The following is a 20,656-nucleotide window of genomic DNA, read 5'->3' on the forward strand; positions in this document are numbered from 1 at the left end:
CTTTTTTCCCAAACACTTTAATCACTTATAAGTCTTAATTTGCTTCTGAATTCTACTTCACTTTTTTATTTTAAGCAAAAAGCACTTATTTTAAGCTCACTCAAACAGTCCCATAATATGATAGTACGAGTTCTATTTCTACTTCATCTTTTTACTCCCTCCGTCCCATTTTAGTTTCACCTTTGGTTTCGTGCCGGTCAAATTAACCAAAGTTTAACTGAAATTTATAAATATTTTATCAATTAAAAAAATAAAAAAAATATGTCACCGAAAATAATTTTTAATCTACTTTAAGATGTAATTTTCAGTTTTTAAAAATAATGAAAAAGTGACTTATAATTTTTGGTCAAAAGTTAGTCAATTTGACCAACAAAAATAGAAATGTGACAACTAAAATGAGACGGGAGGGAGTAACTTATTAAGCATAAATAAGGCAAACTCCGAATGCATTTTTCAGTAGAATATTTCGAATGATTTAATGAGTTTTGAATGATTAAGGGTCTGTTTGGGAGTGCTGTTAAAAATTGCTGTGCTGTCAGAAAAAGTGCTGGTAAAATAAGTGCTGTTGTAGAAATCAGATAACTGTTTGGTAATTTTTTGATATTACTTATTTTGAGTTATAAATTAAAAAATAATAATGTTTTTGGTGAGGTTTTATAATGAAATCTATAACAGCATTCTGCAAAAGCTGAAAAGCAGCTTTTTCCAAAAGCATGGGAGGACCTGCTTTTTCTAACAGCAGCTTTTCGGCTAAAAACTGCTGTTCAGGAAAAGCTGGTTTTTGATTTACCAAACAGTTTTTCACCTGCTTTTCAGCAAAAAGTTGGTGTTGCTGTCTGCAACAGCAACCCCAAACAGTACCTAAGTGGAGTCATCTCATAAACATTGAGCGCTATATGAAAACAGAAAAAATCAAATAAGCAGCGTTTAGATTTAGGTTTATATTGATTTATTTAACTTTTTTTAGGTATCGGAGTAAACTAAATCAACTTAAATTAAATATGTTTCATTATTTGTAGGAGTTGAGTAGTATTTAAATTAATTTCTGATAGATGTTCAATAATTTATACATCTATAATGAAATTATAAAATAAAGCATAAGGAAGAAAAATAAGAAAATATGTCAAGAACATCCGTCTACCAAATGATATAAAAATAATATTTCAAAAATATATAAAAATGGAATCAAAATCCATCTATCGGGATCTGTAATCAAATGCTTTCTTTTTCGCTAATGTTTTCGAGTGTCTATTAAATTATTTTCACATAAATGAAATAGAGGAAAAAATTTAGAAAAAGAGTTTACAGATAAAGTAAGAAACAGAATATGAAAAAGTTAATTTTTTTTGATGAATATTGCACGAAAATATGATGTGGAAGAAGATTGAGTGTTTCATACAAATGTGTGGGTTAGATTTTGTGAAATGATTTAATGAGAATTGTAAATATTTAATAAATGAGAATTATAAACATTTTCTATAAACATCTTTAATTTATAATATAAATTTCATTTTATTTTGCACAAGTGAGCGCAGTTTTGGAGTTTGAATGTTATAATATTTGAACGCAGTGATTTCTAATTGTAAGGTATACTATATCAATATAAAATTATAATCTTTTATAAAAAATTTCAATCAAAATAAATTTATCATTTAACTTAAAAAAATATCCCGAAAAATTTTCGTAATCCAAACAAAAGTTTATAATCTCAAAAGAAATGTCGAAATCTTTTAATTAGACATATAATTAAATAAAACTTCTATAAAATAATATAAAATCGTGATAAATGACATTTATTATCATCATACATATGATAAATAATACATTCATATACAGTTATAACACATCAGAGAATGATGTTTCGTATACGCCCGAACTGTATCAAATATGACACAAATTTTATTAAAATAAAATATAAATATAAATCATAACGACGAGCTAATTTAAGTAACACTATTAACGCAATATAAAAGAGATCAACAAAAATGTAATTAATATCAATATCAATATTCACAGAAAAGAGATAATTAAGATTTTAAAAATATTTAGAGTTCAACAAAACACTATAGTTAATCACAATTTAAACTGGTAATATAAAATACATATTTATTATCGTTAAAACTATTAAAAAATTGATAATACAAAATACATATTTATATAACTAAAGACAAATTTAAAATAGTAATTAAAGTGATTATATAATTAATAACAATCCAATTTTACACGTTAATCACTGTTATATCGCCACCATCGCCACATACCGCTACATAGTTCTTTTCGGTTCTAATTCATATATTTTTTTGATTTTTTGATTGCTTGTGTAATAAATCTGAAACAGACTTAAAATCAAAAATAAATCAGAAACGGACATAAAATTTTAAATTAGTTTGATATATCTTTTCATCTACCTAATTTCTTAAACCATTTTTTTGATAAAATTTATTTGTAAGATCATAGATTACCCATAAATTACTTTTATTCCTATTCTTATAGTTTAAATTTGTACTGTAATAACTTATATATTATAGGTCATAATTTTAAATTTGGTTAAAACAAGCTTTGTGGTTTGTGCTCAAACTTGGACGGGGCCTTTTACCATTTTATTTCACTGGATGGAGTCAAGTATATAGAATAACCGAACTATTCTGCCAATTAAGCGGCCCTTTTCTCAATCTGCCAACCACAAATTCCAACTTCCTTCTTATTTTGGTACACTTAAAAAATCTAACTAGCTTCATTTATCGGTAAACTTAAAAATTGTCCGTGGTTACCATATAACATAAACACAAAACTGAGACTACTGATAATAGTTCACTACCATAACATAAAGACCACTTTAGTTGCACATGTCAGGATTAGATGAAGCACAAAAACTTTCAACCATAATAATAGAACAGTAAGAGATCAATTTATGTCTGATCCTAAATGCGAAACCATCTCAATACCAAAAAAACATCCAAGCATTAAATACTGAAAACACTAGGTCACTAAAGCAAAAAAAAATTGCATCAAGATAATATCTTTTGCTTCTTCAAAACAAATTACACAAACAAGTTAGGCTTGGATGCCTTGTATGTTGTCTTCAGCTTCCTGCTTGGTGGCCTAACCTTCTTGGAAACCAACGGGAACTTGATTTTGGAGTTGTGGAACTGTTTGGTGCTCTCCCTCTTGCAGAGCTTGGCCGGAATGGTGGCAGTCTTTATGATTTGAATGCAGTGGTTACGAACTCTGTGACGAGAACCCATTTCAGTGTACATCTGCTCAATAGCACCATTCAGAGTGGTGTCACGGTACTCTTTGTACATGTTATGATATCCAGTCCTACTCTGGTACCTCAACCAAACGCCATAGTTCTTAATTGTCGTAGGATTTTTCTCAAAGATCTACAACATAAACACATTGAAAAAGCGGTGCTAATTAATAAAACATGCAGCTGCAAACAAGGGGATCAATTACCTAATTGCACTTTTATTTGCAAAAAAGATATGAAATTTTTTACAAGGAAGCATAAAAAATTTGCGTTTGTCCATCACAGAGAGACCGACAGAGAACCAATATAAATCTACTAACAGTGTATAGTTGGGAGTTAAAGGATTCACATACTTTTCCTATCACAACCTAGTACTATATCTATACATGTATACAACTTTTCGCTATTTAGCACACTGGTATATTTTCTATTATGTCATACCAACACCCACAGACTACATATCAACCAAAGAATTTAGCGTATACTGTACAGCATGCTTATATAACAACATCCTTGTTTAGACAGTGCACTGCGTTTTAAATTAGTAAAATGTTAAATTCACAACTCAAAATAACCAATTAAATTCAGGCTGAGTGCAGGTGGTGACAGATACAAGAGAGTTACAAGTAATCATATCCTAACCATCTCTCAGAACATTAAAATACAACTATATCATCACGCCAACTGCATATGTGAGGTTCTAGTGTTATTTTAAACTCCACATAAGAAATTAAAAGACTTGTTCATTTCTTGCGAAGACACTATCAAAACATAACGTGTACATCATCTTTACAATACCCCTGCTTGTACCATGCACTTCGTTATTTAGGACATCAGAGAAAGAATTCAGCCAAGCCAAATGTATCACGGGATCAAAAAAGGGTAACGGGCGAAGACAACAAAGCGGATATTACTCGACAATTGACCATATAGAAAACTCTACAGAAGTGTATTCAAAACACACACACATACTCCATTCCAGTAGTCTTCGACAGTCATATTCATTTCTATACGAATCGAGAAACCAAAAAAAAAAAAAAAAGACATGGCGGACACAAACCGAAAGACGAAAGACACGAAATGTACCTCGTTGATAGCAAGCATTTGACCATTGCTCTTCTTCACTTTCTTCAACTTCCTCAAAAAGTACCTTCTCGAACAAAACAATTATACAATCACATCAACACTAAATCAAAAATACATCAACAAATACACAAAAGGAAAAAAAAAACATACCAGAACTTGGATTTGGCGCGAACTTCATTAGTAGCCCAAAGCTTCATCCGGTAAATCTTGGGATGCTCATCGCTCTCCGTCGGTAAAGCTCTTCCGACCACCTGATACTGATGGAACTGCACAATTTCCAATACAACACATCAATTATACATCAAAAACCCTAGATCAATCAAATTCAATGTACATATTAGAGAGAGAGATTTGGGAGACTATAAATTGAAGTTAATTACCTTGTAAGTCACCATTTCCGATGATCTCTCTCACTCTCTCCTCTCTCTCCCTGTCTCTCTGAGCGGCGGCGTTTCAAAAGGCGCTCAGAGTAGTATTCGATATATGTGTACACGTATAATAAAGGTCAGTTGAAACCCTAGCTCAAAGGAATGGTTTTGGGCTAACTTTGATCTTCGGATATGAAGTGTGCAGGCCCAGCCCATTGTTAGGAAATTATGTTAGCAATGCATAACCTTTTGTAGATTCTGATTTTAGCTTCTTTTTTTATTTAACTTCGTAATTAACTGTTAAAATGTTAATTCTAAGATGGGTGTCAGGAGTGGCAATCGTTTCGTTTCGTATACTTTCGTTTCGTGTATTTTCGTGTTTCGTGTATTCGAAGGTGAAACCCGTATCGGCCCGTTATTAATTTCGTGTACCTAATTTGAAACCCGTGTCCGTTTCGAATCGTTTCGTGTATATTTCGTGTACTTTTCGTGTATATTATATATAAAAATAATAATATATTTTTTAATCAAAAAATGGATTTAATATATATTTTCCTTTATAAATTTATTAAATGTGAATGATATATATTATACTTGTATACAATTCTTTATAAATTTGTTAATGTATCTACAATATATATCCACACATACATATAAATATATACTTTATACTCAATTATATATTTAATATATCATTACATATATATAATAAATATGATCTACAAATATTTCGTGTACTTTCGTGTATTTCGTGTACCCCAAATGAAAATCCATATCCGACACGAAATCTATCGTGTAATTTCGTGTTCGTGTACTTTCGTGTTTCGTGTATCGAAAATCAAAACTCGTATTCATTTTTTTCGTGTCGTTTCGTTTCGTGTTAGCGTGTTACGTGTCAAATTGTCAGGTCTAATGGGTGTATTGGATTGAGATTTTAAAATATTTTTTTTCATTTATGAAATCCGAGGGTATTCAATTGGGATTGTTCAAAATCCATTAAAATCTTGAGTTATTCGATTGAGATTTTAAATTATGATACAAAATTTGATCAAAATCACATATAATCCATTAAAATTCATAAATTAAAAACAATCCTTTAAAATCTCAATCAAATACATCTCCGTTAATCTCACTCTCTCTCCCCCTCCCCTCCCCTCCCTCAGCCTCCCTCCTCTCTCAATTTCAGCTATGAAAACTATGTTGGTGCATAGTCATCAACACATCACTGGAAATGGTGTTCGAGAACTGAGGTTACGAGTCCGAGTGCTCACAGTTGTCAAATACTCAAATATCATATCTATGGAAATACATTAAGAAACAAGAGAAACTGGTGTGATCTTTCTAATACATAAAACTTCATGATTATGGTTATGTGATAAAATATCGCAAAGTTAATAGGATTTAAGCACCATGCTTCAAAATCCCATTGATTTTGGTGAGATTTCAAAAAAGTTAAAACACACTGACAAATCCCACAAAATCCATCATTTTATGAAATCCAGAAAAAATCCATTAGCATTTGAATACTATAAGATTTTAATGGATTTTAAACAATCTTAGAAGGGTGTATTGGATTGGGATTTTAAAGCATTTTTTTGCATTCATGAAATCCAAGGGTATTCTATTGGGATTGTTTGAAATCCATTAAAATCTTGAGGTATTCAATTGGGATTTTAAATTATGCTACAAAATCTGGTGGTATTCGATTGGGATTTTAAATTATGCTTTAAAATCCGATGTATTCAATTGGGATTGTTTAAAATCTATTAAAATCTGATGGTATTCAAATGCTGATGGATTTTTTTGGATTTCATAAAATGATGGATTTTATGGCATTCTTCAGTGTATTTTAAGATTTTTGAAATCCCACCAAAATCAATGGGATTTTGAAGCATTGTGCTTAAATCCTATCAACTCTGCGACATTTGATCAAGAATCCGCACAAAATCAAAATCACGTACAATCCATTAAAATCCATAGACTAAAAACAATCCATTAAAATCCCAACTGAATACACCCCCGTTAATTGAACACCATCGGATTTTAAAGTATAATTTAAAATCCCAATTGAATACCACCAGATTTTATAGCATAATTTAAAATCTCAATTGATTACCTTAAGATTTTAATAGATTTCAAACAATCTCCAATCGAATATCCACGGATTTCAAGAAATGCCAAAAAAATGCTTTAAAATCCCAATCCAATACAACCCTCTAAGTATAATGATGTGCTTAAATCTATTAGTGTATGTGTTCTTTTGTGTTCTACTTTGTCATTTCTTAATCTATTTTGTTTGAGGAGATCGGGTATATGTAATCAATTTTATATTATATGATTAGTTACATTTAAGTGCTCAGGATTCTCGTTTTCGATTTTTAGTTTTTGTTAGTGTCCATGATGAATGTTTGCGATTTTCTAGTTTTTGCATAGTGGCGGTGGAGGTGGTGTAGTGATGACTTAATTAGTGATTGACTTATTTTATTGCATGATTTTAGTTTAGATTTGTAAATTTGGATATTATTTGATTTTAATAGTAGTAACTGTGGATCTTAATTTTGGTTTTTTTCAATGGCAAGTTGACTTTTTTAATTTATTTGTTTTTAAAATTTGAATTTTCTCTTCATGCTTTAATTTGAACTTTTGTGTGTTCATTAGAAGATCAATTAAAAGATTCTTTATTGCATTTGTACCTGAATTTGATAATTCATATATTAATACATTAATAAATTAATAACTGAGTCCAAATCGACTTAGGATGTGATTATTTGAATTTTTATAAAGTTTAATATTTAAATCAAAAATTAAAAAGTACTACTCAGCTATCAAAGTGCAGATTTTATTTCTATTCATGTGCAGATTTGTTTCCGAAATGATATCATACCTGTGTCATCAAATGAGTTACTGTTTTGATTTTTCCTGGATAAATAAATATTTTTGATTAAATAGTAAATTATAAAAATGAAAATTATACCATAAAATAAATTTAAATTTTTTTGACATATACATAAAAAATTAATTCAATTTGATTATTACAGGACAAATAATTACTAATGGTAGAGTAAATTTTAGTTCTCATCCTAAGTTCGCAGAAAGAATTTTGTAGACGAGTGATGCATGAATGATGAACCTACCCCTTATCAAACAAAATTTGGAATTCATTATTCGCTAAATAGGATATGTAAATATATCAACACAACACCATTCACAATTATGGAACCATCTCTATAGAGCCGACCACAACACGAAATGTCACTGAAATATTTTATTCTTCAGGATATAAATATATACACAGTATACTGTTTGAGCTTCACCAGGCATTGGTTGCCTTTGTCACACCAAGCATGATGGCAATTGTAGCAAGTACGGACTGCAAAAATTGAAATACATATTAGGCACAAAGAAACACATGCTGCCTGCATACAATAGAAATGCTAATTACGGTGCTAGCAAAGAGCATGACCAGTCTAAACTTACTTATGAGCAACAACAACAAAAAACAAAGCAAACTTGAGCATAAACAAGTATTTGATTAATAAACGACTGCATATGAACTTCAGAGTCAGATTGAGAGTCAATATTGGAATATTATGTATCTTGGTAAAAAAAAATTCTGATTCTATGGATATATACAACACTATTATTCAAAGTTCGTCTGAAACTCAGAAGAGCCAGCCCATATAAACTAAATTGGTAACTGGAACACAATGAAATGCACCCGACAAGGGACTCAAGATATTTTTCAGTGATACGAAGTCAAACTACAACACGGTTGAAAAAATACATACATCACTTAGTCGCAAAAAGTCCCTGTTATAGATTCATATTCGTAACTACTTCCCAAATTTGATAAGACCATAACAGTCAATTAGAAAGATAGTTGAGCACTTAAATAATTTTTTGCATTTTTAAAAAGGAAGACGAGTAATAGATAGCCAACTTACAGCTAATGTGCACACTATAAGTCCTGGTTTTTCTCTGTAGTCCATCCGCACAAATAGTAGAAGAATAGCCCCAACATACCATGGAACGGTGCCAAAAAGGAAGCCACAAATGAACCTTGCATAGGAAAAAAGGACAGTCAGCAACATTAACTAGGCATTGAATACATTGAATATCTAACTGAAAAATATGTTGCTTCTCAAGGGGGATGCCCAACTGTCCATATTTCAAAATACAGCATTTTTACTGTATTATATAACCTGATTGTTGATTGTTTCACATACCCTGTTCTATTAGTCATTTATTTTGCAAGAGGTTGAAAATTGGCATTTATAAAGCATCTCCAAGGGCATTAGTTAAAATGATTATCTAAAATAATATAATAAAATTGGTTATCTAAAATTTGTTGAATCTGTAAGAGTCTCGACTCCAATGGTATTAGCTCTAGTAGTTAGCTATATGTCAAAAACAATATTTTATTATTATTTTAAAATTAATAAATATATGGGGAGAGATGAAAATTTGGGAGGGAGATGACGTGGATGTATTTAGCTAATGGGTTTGCAATCAACAAATATAGAAGACCAAACTTGGATGGCTAAAATTATAGTTAACAAGAGTGTGCCCTTGGAGAATAAATTTTAGAGAATATGTATATCTGGTACTATTTGAGTGCCAACAAATCATTTTAGCTAAGAGGTCTCCATGGCTGAGATGCTCAAGTATTTACAATCAGAATAGATTGGCCCCGGTAGATCTTGGTTGGGGCAATGAGATGTTATAGCACAACTATTGCAGCTAGTTGAAGGTTGCGGCTTAAGTGGGCTCCCAAAATGCCAACACATGTTCGAAAACGAAAAGGGAAATAGATTCATCAAGCTCAGAGAAACTCAAGCCAGACATTGAGCGATTAGAGATGGTATATTACGATATTGGTACTTAAAATCAAATTTCTTCATGATTTCTTTGTATTGTTTTATTACATAACAGGTTAAATGATTGCTATAATGTAACATAGATTTATGTAAAGCTTCCCTATACACACATACTAGTGGCGAAATTATAAGTAACATTGTTCAATAAAGAGGAATCAATATAAGTAAAGGACAAAACAAGGGATGTCAATGTAACTTACAAAAACCAGCCGACACCCATGCCACAGCAAGGGAGTCGATGCTCTAAATATGGTCTCTCATCAGGATATACATAACCTGGCACAACTCAGAGCAGTGCAATACATTAGATGCAAGGCCAAAAATAAGTGGATTAGGAAGTAATAAACCATTGTGAAACAAAGCATATACACGCTAAATCCTCAAAAAGTTTAACATCCACTCAGGTGTATATTTAAAACTTTGGCAAGCGATGTCTGTCAAGGATCCCTAAATGTAATATTTGGACATTATTAAAAGTTGGCAAACTATGTTTGTGAATGATCCCGAAAAGTAATATTTGGACATAATTATCTCAATGTATACTAACATATACTCCCTCTGCTTGAATATGTTCTTGAATTTTTTTCATGTATCTTTAACAGTTTTGGCAGCATACTTAAAAATATTATTTTTAAAATATTATTTTTCTGTATAAAAATAAGACACTAATACTTTTATTCACAAAAGAAAATTTCAAAAAGAATATTTTTAAGTGGGTGGTCAAAGCTTTAAAAGTATGTGTACCAAGTCAAGAGATTAACATATCCAAACAGAGAGAGTATAATTTATCTGCCCACTTGGAACTCTGCCATTCTTTGAAGTTTAAAAAATTGATGTGCAATTGTGCATTGACTCAATTTGCCATCTCTTTCTCATGCTTTATACTATATAACAAAGATAGAACACGTCCCATTTAAACTAAACTATATGATCACCTCACATCAACTAAAACACCTCCTAAACTCCATCGCAATTAAAAACTCATCTTCCAATTTAGAAACATGTAGTCTATAACCCCACAGTATAGCTCGAATCAGTCGAATTGACATTCTTATTAACTAACACTTCACATTACAATACTTAACCTACTCCACTTGCCATTTTTACGGAACATAATTCTAGCAATTTCACCACCAAAATTAAACATCAACATACTACTCAATTAATCAACATAAAAAATAAGAATTATATAATATGATATGATTAAATTGATATTGAATTATATAAATATAATGTGATGCGTGTAGATGACCTGGGACATTTTGGTAGCCATGAGAATAGTAGCCAACAGGAGGTACTGGTTGAGGGTAACCGACCACCGGCTGAGAAGGTGGCAGAGATTGAGGCGGAGGCTGAGGCTGAGCATTCAAAACACCTTGGAACGTGCTGTAGTAATACGGAGTTGGCGGCGGCGCCGCCGGTGGATCCACGAAGCCCCGGCTGCTGTTCTTACCGTCTTCGCCCATTTTTAATGACAATTTTAAGGGCTAGGTTTTCGATTTTGGTTCGAGTTTTAACTTCCGGTGGTGTAATTAATTTTATACCACTTCATAAATGTTTTCATCACGATATATTATCATTTAAAAAAAAATTGAAATAACTCCTTTTTTTTTTGTCACAGAAATAACTCCTTTGTTTGTTAAAACAATTTACTATTAAATATATCTATTTCCAAAATTTTAAAAAATATTCTAAATTATTTATTACAAAAGGTCCGTTAATTTAATATAGAATTTGTAGATGATTATATTAAAATAAGTTATGTATGAAAAAGCAGATAGATAATTCTTTAGATTTATATTTTCTTGCCAATATAGTAACGATATCTTATTTAATTGAGAAAATATTAACCCACTGACTTATTTAATTTTCCAACATAAATGAATTTTGTTATCGAATTTAGAATAATATGAAATGATCAGGGTGTATATTTAATTGGAATTAAAAAAAATTATTTATGGGATTTAGGTATATTCTACTTGGAATTTAGAATATATTAGAATACCAAAATATTCAAACGTGCTAGAATAGAATTATGGGATATTCAACGATATATTCAATCAAGATTTTAAATTAATTTATAAAATCGATGTTATTTAAAATAAAATTATTTAAAATTCACTAAAACCTAGAGGAATATTCAAATGTTGATGAAATTTTTTGTACTTCATAAAATGTCTTTTACTAGGTCAGTTGAGCTGCTGATGAAAATTTGGTGAACAGCCTAAAATCTCACAGCCATCATTACAGATTTAGTGAATACACCTCAATTTACAGAGGGGGACTGGAACTATCATTTATAATCCTCGCAACCCTTAAGTTCGATGCTAGCACGATCAAACTCAATCTCTAATGTAACATAATAACAGATATTCTGGTCTTGATGGGGGTAAGCATGGATGTCCCTCATATGTCTCGTAGAAGCGTTCCATAAGGTAGAATTTGTTCGGCTATTTAGCCAGGCAAGTTACCATGTTGCTGCTCCTAGAGTCCTAGTGCTATATCAGTTTCTAATACTAAATACAGATTTCACTCTTGTCATAAACAGGTGTCTGAAATAAGTATTTACATTCAAATGATAAGATTTCTAAAACTTTTAAATGACTGCAGTGATTGAACTAATGAACACACTCGAACACAGAACACGGTATATGTGCAGAATGGAGGAAGCAAGAAGCCAAGAACACACACAAAAGACGTCCCAGAAACATCAAACTGTCTGGTATACATTTTTGCACATATTTCAAGCGCCTGCAGAAAGAAACTCAGAGCTTTTTCACAATACTTGTAAACACTATATATATCTTACAAGTACAACAGATCATTATTATGTTTTACACTGCCATCAACATTCCTTAAAAACACACAATCTTATGAATAACGCTAGCCGTCAAATGCTTGGGTTTAATCAGAACCTGTATTATGCTTGAGTACTGGCATCTCATGAATCCGCTAGTTCACCAGACTCTCCACATAATTGTGAACTCCTAAAGTTCGTATCCGGACTTGAGTTTGCTTAATCTCTTGGGTTGTGGAGTCACATAAGATCAGCTGTCTCTCAATATTATTTTCCCCCACAATTTCACCATTCTTTAGACACCCCACTAGCCTGTTAACACCCAAAATTGGTCCAACACTGATCTTTTTCGTCCAAGAATATTCTCCACCGGTATTATCATCCATTACCCAAATGCTAACCTCCAAGATCCTACCTTCGACATACTTTCCTACAGCAACGGCAAAAGATTCTTGAAACTCCGTTAAGGTACCGTATCCCTGCCTCCGTCCGTTCGGGTTCATACACTGATCAGGCCAAGGAATCTTCGAAAACACCTCATTATGAACATCAAAAGAAACAAAGAACTGCTTATGAACCTCCCACCTATGTGCTAATGCCATCCAATAAGGATTACCCTTTACAATTACGCGGCAACTACCATGAATCAGTTCAAAGTCCACTTCCACCTCGATTTCCCTCCACGAAGCCTGATTAAACGAATAAACCTCAACCCGACCGGGACTCTTCTCAGACCGACTAGTCCACACAATCCTCACAACCTTGTAATCACCTGACACCCCGTCGTGACCAAACCCCACAGAAACCTCACCAGTACTATCAACTTCACTGATGGCAAAATCCGAAATGTCCCTCACTCGTCTCATTGCAGGGTTCCAGAGGCGAATATGGCCTAAAGGATCAGTGAGACAGAGCAAGCCGTTGCAAGAACCAACAACTTCCATTTCTCCGGGACTGACAGAACTGGGAAAAGGGTGCTCAAGATTGACAGGGTTGTCCAGGTCATCGAGACGGAGGAGGGAGATTCTATGGTTCGGGGATATCACTTGGTAACTGTGAGCAATGAAGGTTTTGTTATTTGGGTCTGCAGCTGCATGATTGAGGTGAGTCAGGATGAAACTCCGGCTCGAGATCAGACCCAGCCAGGCCTTACAGACTGACTTGGACTGCAGAAGACCTTTAACCGGGAGTCTTGCTAGTACTTCTACTAGCAATTCTTCTGGTAAATTATTCCAGTCTGCAGCCATGTATTTCAGATGGAGTAAAGTATGATTTGTGTGATTTTATAAGCCAGGTTTGAATATTAGTGCGAGACTTTGAAAAATCAAAGATACAAGTCGTTGGAGATGCACAAGTGATAGAGATGTGTGTGGTGCAAAGTTTGCAGACTTTTCAAGCCATGCTCGGTCAGTAGTTTCGATTATTTACGTAACTTCGATTACATGTACAGAAACAAGTGATAATATTTTGCAGAGTTCGGATTTACCTCAGCTTAACTCAATTCTGCAGCAAAAACTCAAGTTCAAAGTCCAAACAATACTTTGCTGAGTTAACTTTTAAAGCTCAAATCGATTCACCAAGGGAAAACCCAACTTGATCCAAGTTAGTTTAGTCAGGAAAGTCTTATGCCAACTTAAAATTTGAACTCCGACCGCGAACCGGAAATTTGATAAGGAAACGCGCTTAAGTTCAAACAAACTATTCCCTATGTTCCAACCACTTCACCCACTTTCCTTTCTCTTTTCCACTAATTTATACATATTTCTTAACCTCCGTGCCCAACCCATTCGATAAGAAATGGGAGGGACGGAGGGAGTATATTGTTTAGTAAGCTTATCGGCATCAGCTCAGTTTAATATGCATAAGAATTAGGTCAAAATCGGATTTCATAAGCCTGAACCTGACTGGGTCCGTTTATAGGCAAAAGCCATGGGTTTTGCATTTGTTTTTATCTTATATGACACAATGAGCTGAGGTATATAACAAGCATATACAAGAATCTCTGTTCAATATTGTTCATATAAAAGAACAAGTGAATCAAACAGTTTAATGAACAGTGCATATAATCTTAAAGTGCCTAGTGCCTACAGCGTCCATGACCACTCTTACCTATGACTATCCTAGTGACCATTTCAAATATTGGAGCTCAAAGGTAAGTTAAGACGAGATAATGTGAAACAAAAATGAATATATATCTTCCAAACACCCTGATGCAAATAGGGAATTATTTTAGTAAAAACCATGATCTTGAAATACGGGTAGCAATGTGGAAGACTCTCCCGCCTGATTCCGATGTGATGTGTACGCAAAAAATCTCCATATTACTCGTGTCTTTCCAAGAACTTCTCTATTACAACTGAAAATGCTGCGAAGCCTGCACATCCCATGCATGCAGCTTTTGGACCACCTAAGAAGCACAAGAAGTTATGATTACTTAGCCAAAAATATAAAAATATCAAATGGCAAAGGGAAGAGCACAAAGAAAAGAAACAGAATGTATAGCACAACAATTTAGTATGTGAATGTTGTATGCCTCCACATGTACACCTCCACAATTTGGGAGGCATACTTGTTTTTGCAGCATTATTACGTATAACTGTGGTGTAGGCACTCGGCCCTTGTCCAGCCAAGAAATTTAGAGACTTCATGATAGTGTAAAGATGTTTTTAGCTAGAAGGATATGTCTGTTAAACTTCATTTCAGTTGGTTTTATTAGGGTGGATTATCTTGCTACACCCTTTCAATTTTTTTACTTTTGCTTGCCTATCCTTTCCTTCAGTCAAACTTTGGATTAAAGAACTGTCCTTGGTTAATTCTAGAACAAATTTCATTAGGGCAGAAAACTCTGAGTTAACCCGGACTAGTAGCAACCGATTTCTGCAATGGACGCTTGTATTGAGTTGGTTTGAACTTTGTAGAAACCAGCATCAATCATTTGTTGAATTTTGTAACAAAAAAAAAACAAGTAAAACATTGTACAGAAATGCTCAGTCTGCAGAAAATTATGGTCCCAACTTCGGACAAATTATGGATATAAATTTACTACAACTCGTAATTTATTATGTTCAGGACTTCCAAGGAATTTAAGTGTTTACAATAAAATATTATATTTTACATATATCTATATTTTTATTTTTTATAAAGAGACAGATTATCAACTGTATTAACATTAAGCTTGAGATGATATAAATGATTTAGAATCTTAATGGACTTCATGACTATGCTAGCACTCATATATGCATAATTGCGGAGTAGAAAGTAAACAAATGAACCAACAATTCAAACACGATAAACATAACGAATTAACTTGGCCTAGCGGAGACACCTTTCCTTTTGATAATTAAAGGTTGTGGATTCAATCCACAGTTGGAGAGGATCTAAATTTTTGTCACTGACCTTAACCAAAAAAAGCATACATAATAAATATTTGAATTGCAATGTACATATAGTTATATTACACCTCCTAGGCTCCTAGATACTTGCATAAATGCATCTTTTGAATCTCATTTAAACACGATACTTATGCATGATATGTGTGTGTGCTTGTTATTTAAAATATGAAAAGGCTACATTTTGAAGTGTGAATAATGTACACAAAACTCTATTTCCTAATAAGCTCCCAATAGAAAAAACTTCGATTCAGCTCCTAGGATTTATTGTATAGAGGTTTACATGCAATTAGTATCGTTCTACTTGGATTATGCCAAACTGAATTTATTGGGTGTGAAACTTTTGCAGGCGGGGTTATTGGTTTGTTACAACATCAAACATACCTTCAATATATTTCTTTAATGCTGTAAATGATATTGATGTAATATTGTGGTTTTGACAAAAAATCCATTATATATCCAGCCATATAGTTGCTAACAAATAAATTTAGCATCAAAGTTGCTGAAATTTATATGTCAACTACATGCAGAGATAAGTGCAACAAAAACAAATACGGAGAGCACAATATTGTCAGCTTTTTCGAGACAATTATCATATTAAGCTTGTAGAATAATGATATTTACGACTGATAATTTTCATATCCATAGTAAGAGCATCTCCACTAGTCTCTTAAGTCACTCTTCAAATATAATAATAAAAATTGAATCTTAACAATTTCATGCGCATTCACCTCCAACAACACTCTTTATATCCACTCTTTACAAAATATTTTACTATTAACTTACTTTTATTAAATAGGAGTACAATACAAAAGTGGAGAGAGAAAGTGGGTGCTTGTATTACTTTATAATAAATTATTACTTAAGAGTGAGTGGGAGACTCTTAAAAGAGAGGAGAGAGAAGAGACTCTTAAGGTTTTGAAGAGCCTCTAAGAGTCTTTGGAGCTTCAATTTTTATAATGCTCTCTATTTTTTGACTTAAGAGCTTGTTGGAGATGCTCTAACATGAAGGGATCTTAGGGAACCACACATATCCAAACAGAATGCATTAAGCATCAGGAGAGCGAACAATTACTTTTAAAATGGCCATATTTTCATTACTTGTAACATTTAACAACCTACACGCAGAAACAAGTCAAATAATACAAAGCGGAAGTTATAGACAATTAATTTTGCAATGATCATATTTCAATGCTTGTAGCATTTGAAAATGTATGCATTAGAACAAGTCAAAAATACGCAGTAAAATTATAGCAAAAATTACCTTTTGCCGACAATGTCCCTCCAGTTACACATCCCGCAGCAACTGTATTTGTCATGTCATGTTTTGCACGGACCTAAAAACCAATGTATTTTATATGAATATCCACAGAATAATTAAACATATCAATTCTTTAACCTGTAGGTGTTAGAGATTATATTCGGGATGAAAAGATTAACTACTGGAATATATAATAAACACAAGTGCACACTCTCCTGCAATATGGAATTGCCACTTATCCAGAACCTGATAATATTAAAAATGAACTAGCCTCATACCTTCTCCACAACACATTCAGTAGCCGAGAAAATAAAACCCATTACAGCAAAAGTCTTGCAGGAACCCCAGCTCCTCCGACCCATCTGCTTCGCAGTATAAATGAATTGCTGCTTACCAGACATTTCATCTTGCATTATGGGATTGTCTAATGCTCCTAGAAACAATCCCATGGCCAATCCCAGTGCACCTCCTACATAAATTATTCAAGCATAACATATAAATTAACTAATTCATCAATGTATATTAATAGTTTATCCTTTTTTTGCATTAACATATATACTCTAGTAATAGTTAGGCCAACACAAGAAAAGAAAATACATCCACCATACTGACTTTCACCTATACTCTAGCAATACCATACATATTTCCAGAAGCCAGAAATTATACACACAAAAAAACAGAAAAGTAACTCCTGAGTCCTGTCACAAAGTTTTAAGTCCCAATGAGGATTTTGGATATTAATGAAATTTGATTGTCAATGGCCATAAACTTAGCGTTCAAATATACCATCCTATTAAGTACCAATAAAGGCAACCTCTACTCGAAACAATAACACTACTACAATCCCCCTAATCTAATTGAATTTGCGGTCAAATGCTTTATACATGTATTCTCTTTCAAACCATTAGTAACAACGCCTCCATTTTCAAATTTCAAGAAGTAAATAGCAGTTTTAATAAACCAATAACTCCTCAAAATGCCAGCAAAAACAATACAATACCAGATATCGTAAGTGTATAAATTTAAACCCAATAACCAAAACCAAGCAATGCAGTATTAAGTTATCAATGACATAGTTGGTGGTCCAAAATAGTCTAATATGTCGGTAACATTTAAGCTAAATGATCGAAATCCATCCACACGAATTTAAATGCAAAATGATGCAGTACAGATTATTATAGAATGATTATGAACTTAAAAAACATCACCCCAAGGTTTCCCAACCATATGAGATATATAACTATGGATCACAACCCATAAAAGAGACCTAATACAATATACAATATATTATAATATTCCAATAATCAAGTCCAGTTTTAATATGTGGGATTACATGTATTACATAGGGACTAGAAACCTAAAACATAACCTAATGGATTAAGGCCCCATAACAATTGGGCTTAATAAATAACCTACTACCTAAAAATAAACCCCCCACACATATAACGTACATAGATACATCCCTTTATATATCTGCATTAAATACATATAAACTAATTAATAGCATATTAAAATATTCTTCACATCCGTTTCACATCATAAAAGAGCAACGGTTTGGCGAACGGATATTTTAAATCCAGGCATGTATAAAAGTGTAAAAGGGCGGTCAAATAAGAAATTGCTAGAAGTTATTAGCAAATACTTGAGAAAACAGTTTGGAAGATAAGGGACTTATTGCAGACTTAGTCGGCTACTCTACTGTACACATGTGTGTATGGTTCGTGTTAGCCTACCCAATGTTCTATTTATACAAGTCTGTGCTGCACTGCTGCTAATGATGATAATACTTTAGTTCGAGAACAGAAACTAATAGTTTGAAACAATGAGTTGTGACCCCGGCTGGTACAAAAGTCGTGTTTCTGAAGTCTGACCTGTAGATATTTACCCAACGAATCAAATGTTCTCTAATAACAACTGTAGTTTCAAGCTGTCTCTCCATGATGGGGAACTTATAGTTCATCAGTCGCTTTTCGGCTTTGCTTTTTGTACACTTGTAATCCGATTGTATATATATTTTTGCATGATAAATCTCGGAGTTCGCCGAATCACAAGAATTATTACCATCTTTTGTTTACCTTTGATTATACTTTAAACACAGGTTGCAGTTGATTGGCTGGTTGGAATGCAAAACGAAGGATATGGAATGAAATTTGGTTACTACACAATAACTATCCCAGTGAGGATTCAAACAGCCTAGTGGCCAGATTTATAATAACAACCAATATATATCTATTCCCTTTCTGATTCCATTACAAATAAATAAATAATAGACCACACCTTACTCATTCATATTAATAGATGATGATTCTTTCCTTAAACCTAATTGCAGTCTTGAAATATTTTATTATATAATCTTTTTGACTATTTTCTTTTTCACCCCTCTCGTTTCATGTCCTTCACACTTTTCTCAGTACACTAACTTTCTTCATAATTCTAAATCCACTCACTTGCATTCCTTTCAAATTTTTCATTTCAGTTCCACTTACATCGTTCATTTTAAAATTTTCATTCATTTTCAGTCACATTCCTTTCACATTTTTAACTCCATTCCACTTACATCCCCTTCTAACCAACACAGCAAATAAGATTTGAAACACAAATTACAAAGAAAAGGCCTACCATGATTACACAAAACAATTCAACATATAATATACATAAACCACAGAATTTTTTTTAAAAACATATAATAATAAAAGATTAGTACAGACCCATTACTCCACTTGTGACGCTACGCACAGCGCAGTTGTTCCAAATGTCTTGTCCTCGAACTTCTTCAATGGTAGGCAACCGCATTGGCTCCACAACACGAGGTTCATCCAAACTGGTAGGTAACTTAATGGCCTCATTTTCTGACTCAGTACTCATCTTGCCTTAAAATTCACAGAATCACCTGCAAAGTATTCACCATAAAATATACAACAACCTCTGCAACTACATACAAGCTAAAAAAACAAATTTTCTTTAAACATCAAGATTTTCTAGAGTAAGCTCTAAATATCTAATATAATTTTAAGTGCACATGGAAGAGAAAGCTAAAATATGACGTTCTGCAAAAACCCATCTATGATTATACCTGTGAACTTGAGTGAGGAATTTCGTCAAACAGGTGACAGGCAACACAGTATTGAAGCACTGGTCTTTAATTTATAACAACAAAGAGAAAAGTGAAATGGGGTGAAGTCAAAGAACAAGAAACTGAATTGAAAGTGCTAGTGTTGCCACTTCAATTCTGCTTCCCAATTTTTAGGATGTTTTTGGCTAGGTCGAGCAAGGTGGTGATACTACTACCATGATGTGTTTCTCATGGAGCTAGCTATTCTTAACGGGAGGAAATATAAAAAATTGTTTTTTTTTGACAGATTTATTTTAAAATAAACTAAATTTATTTTAGTTTCTCAATCGGGTTGATAATTTTAAAATCGATTTTAAATAATTACTGTACCTAAGTTAAAAACTTAAAAAAAAGCCTCTCCTCGAAATCCTAAACAAAACCTCCCAGGGGTCGTTTGGTTCAGCGTTTTCAGGTATCAGGTATGGGTTTGGTTCATTTCAAACCCATACCAGATGTTTGGTTGGAAAATTTATTCATCCAAACCCATACCTCAAACCCCCAAAATATGGGTTTTTG

At 32.8% G+C, this 20,656-nt stretch overlaps 4 protein-coding genes across 4 annotated transcripts; all 4 read right to left on the reverse strand.

The window, feature by feature from the left end:
- Positions 1 to 2,860: 2,860 nt before the first annotated feature.
- Positions 2,861 to 4,864, reverse strand: LOC108199932 (large ribosomal subunit protein eL20). The gene is made up of 4 exons (XM_017367959.2): positions 4,717 to 4,864; positions 4,487 to 4,602; positions 4,337 to 4,400; positions 2,861 to 3,383 (listed from the first exon to the last, which is right to left on the reverse strand). The coding sequence occupies exons 1-4, from the start codon at positions 4,729 to 4,731 to the stop codon at positions 3,042 to 3,044; spliced, it is 537 nt and encodes a 178-aa protein (XP_017223448.1). The 5' UTR covers positions 4,732 to 4,864; the 3' UTR covers positions 2,861 to 3,041.
- Positions 4,865 to 7,841: 2,977 nt separating this feature from the next.
- LOC108199934 (large ribosomal subunit protein eL20z) lies at positions 7,842 to 11,136 on the reverse strand. Its single transcript, XM_017367960.2, has 4 exons — positions 10,834 to 11,136; positions 9,782 to 9,857; positions 8,649 to 8,763; positions 7,842 to 8,074 (listed from the first exon to the last, which is right to left on the reverse strand). The coding sequence occupies exons 1-4, from the start codon at positions 11,045 to 11,047 to the stop codon at positions 8,015 to 8,017; spliced, it is 465 nt and encodes a 154-aa protein (XP_017223449.1). The 5' UTR covers positions 11,048 to 11,136; the 3' UTR covers positions 7,842 to 8,014.
- A 1,143-nt stretch (positions 11,137 to 12,279) lies between these two features.
- Positions 12,280 to 13,662, reverse strand: LOC108197250 (F-box/kelch-repeat protein At3g23880). The gene has a single exon (XM_017364824.2). It carries the CDS (start codon positions 13,623 to 13,625, stop codon positions 12,534 to 12,536), a length of 1,092 nt encoding a protein of 363 aa, XP_017220313.1. The 5' UTR covers positions 13,626 to 13,662; the 3' UTR covers positions 12,280 to 12,533.
- A 600-nt stretch (positions 13,663 to 14,262) lies between these two features.
- Positions 14,263 to 20,322, reverse strand: LOC108197528 (mitochondrial import inner membrane translocase subunit TIM22-4). Its single transcript, XM_017365175.2, has 5 exons — positions 20,102 to 20,322; positions 19,737 to 19,918; positions 17,307 to 17,497; positions 17,032 to 17,104; positions 14,263 to 14,785 (listed from the first exon to the last, which is right to left on the reverse strand). The coding sequence occupies exons 2-5, from the start codon at positions 19,891 to 19,893 to the stop codon at positions 14,700 to 14,702; spliced, it is 507 nt and encodes a 168-aa protein (XP_017220664.1). The 5' UTR covers positions 19,894 to 19,918; positions 20,102 to 20,322; the 3' UTR covers positions 14,263 to 14,699.
- Positions 20,323 to 20,656: the final 334 nt, after the last annotated feature.

The sequence above is a fragment of the Daucus carota genome, chromosome 8 (genome assembly GCF_001625215.2).
Source record: "Daucus carota subsp. sativus chromosome 8, DH1 v3.0, whole genome shotgun sequence".
Lineage (NCBI taxonomy): Eukaryota > Viridiplantae > Streptophyta > Magnoliopsida > Apiales > Apiaceae > Daucus > Daucus carota.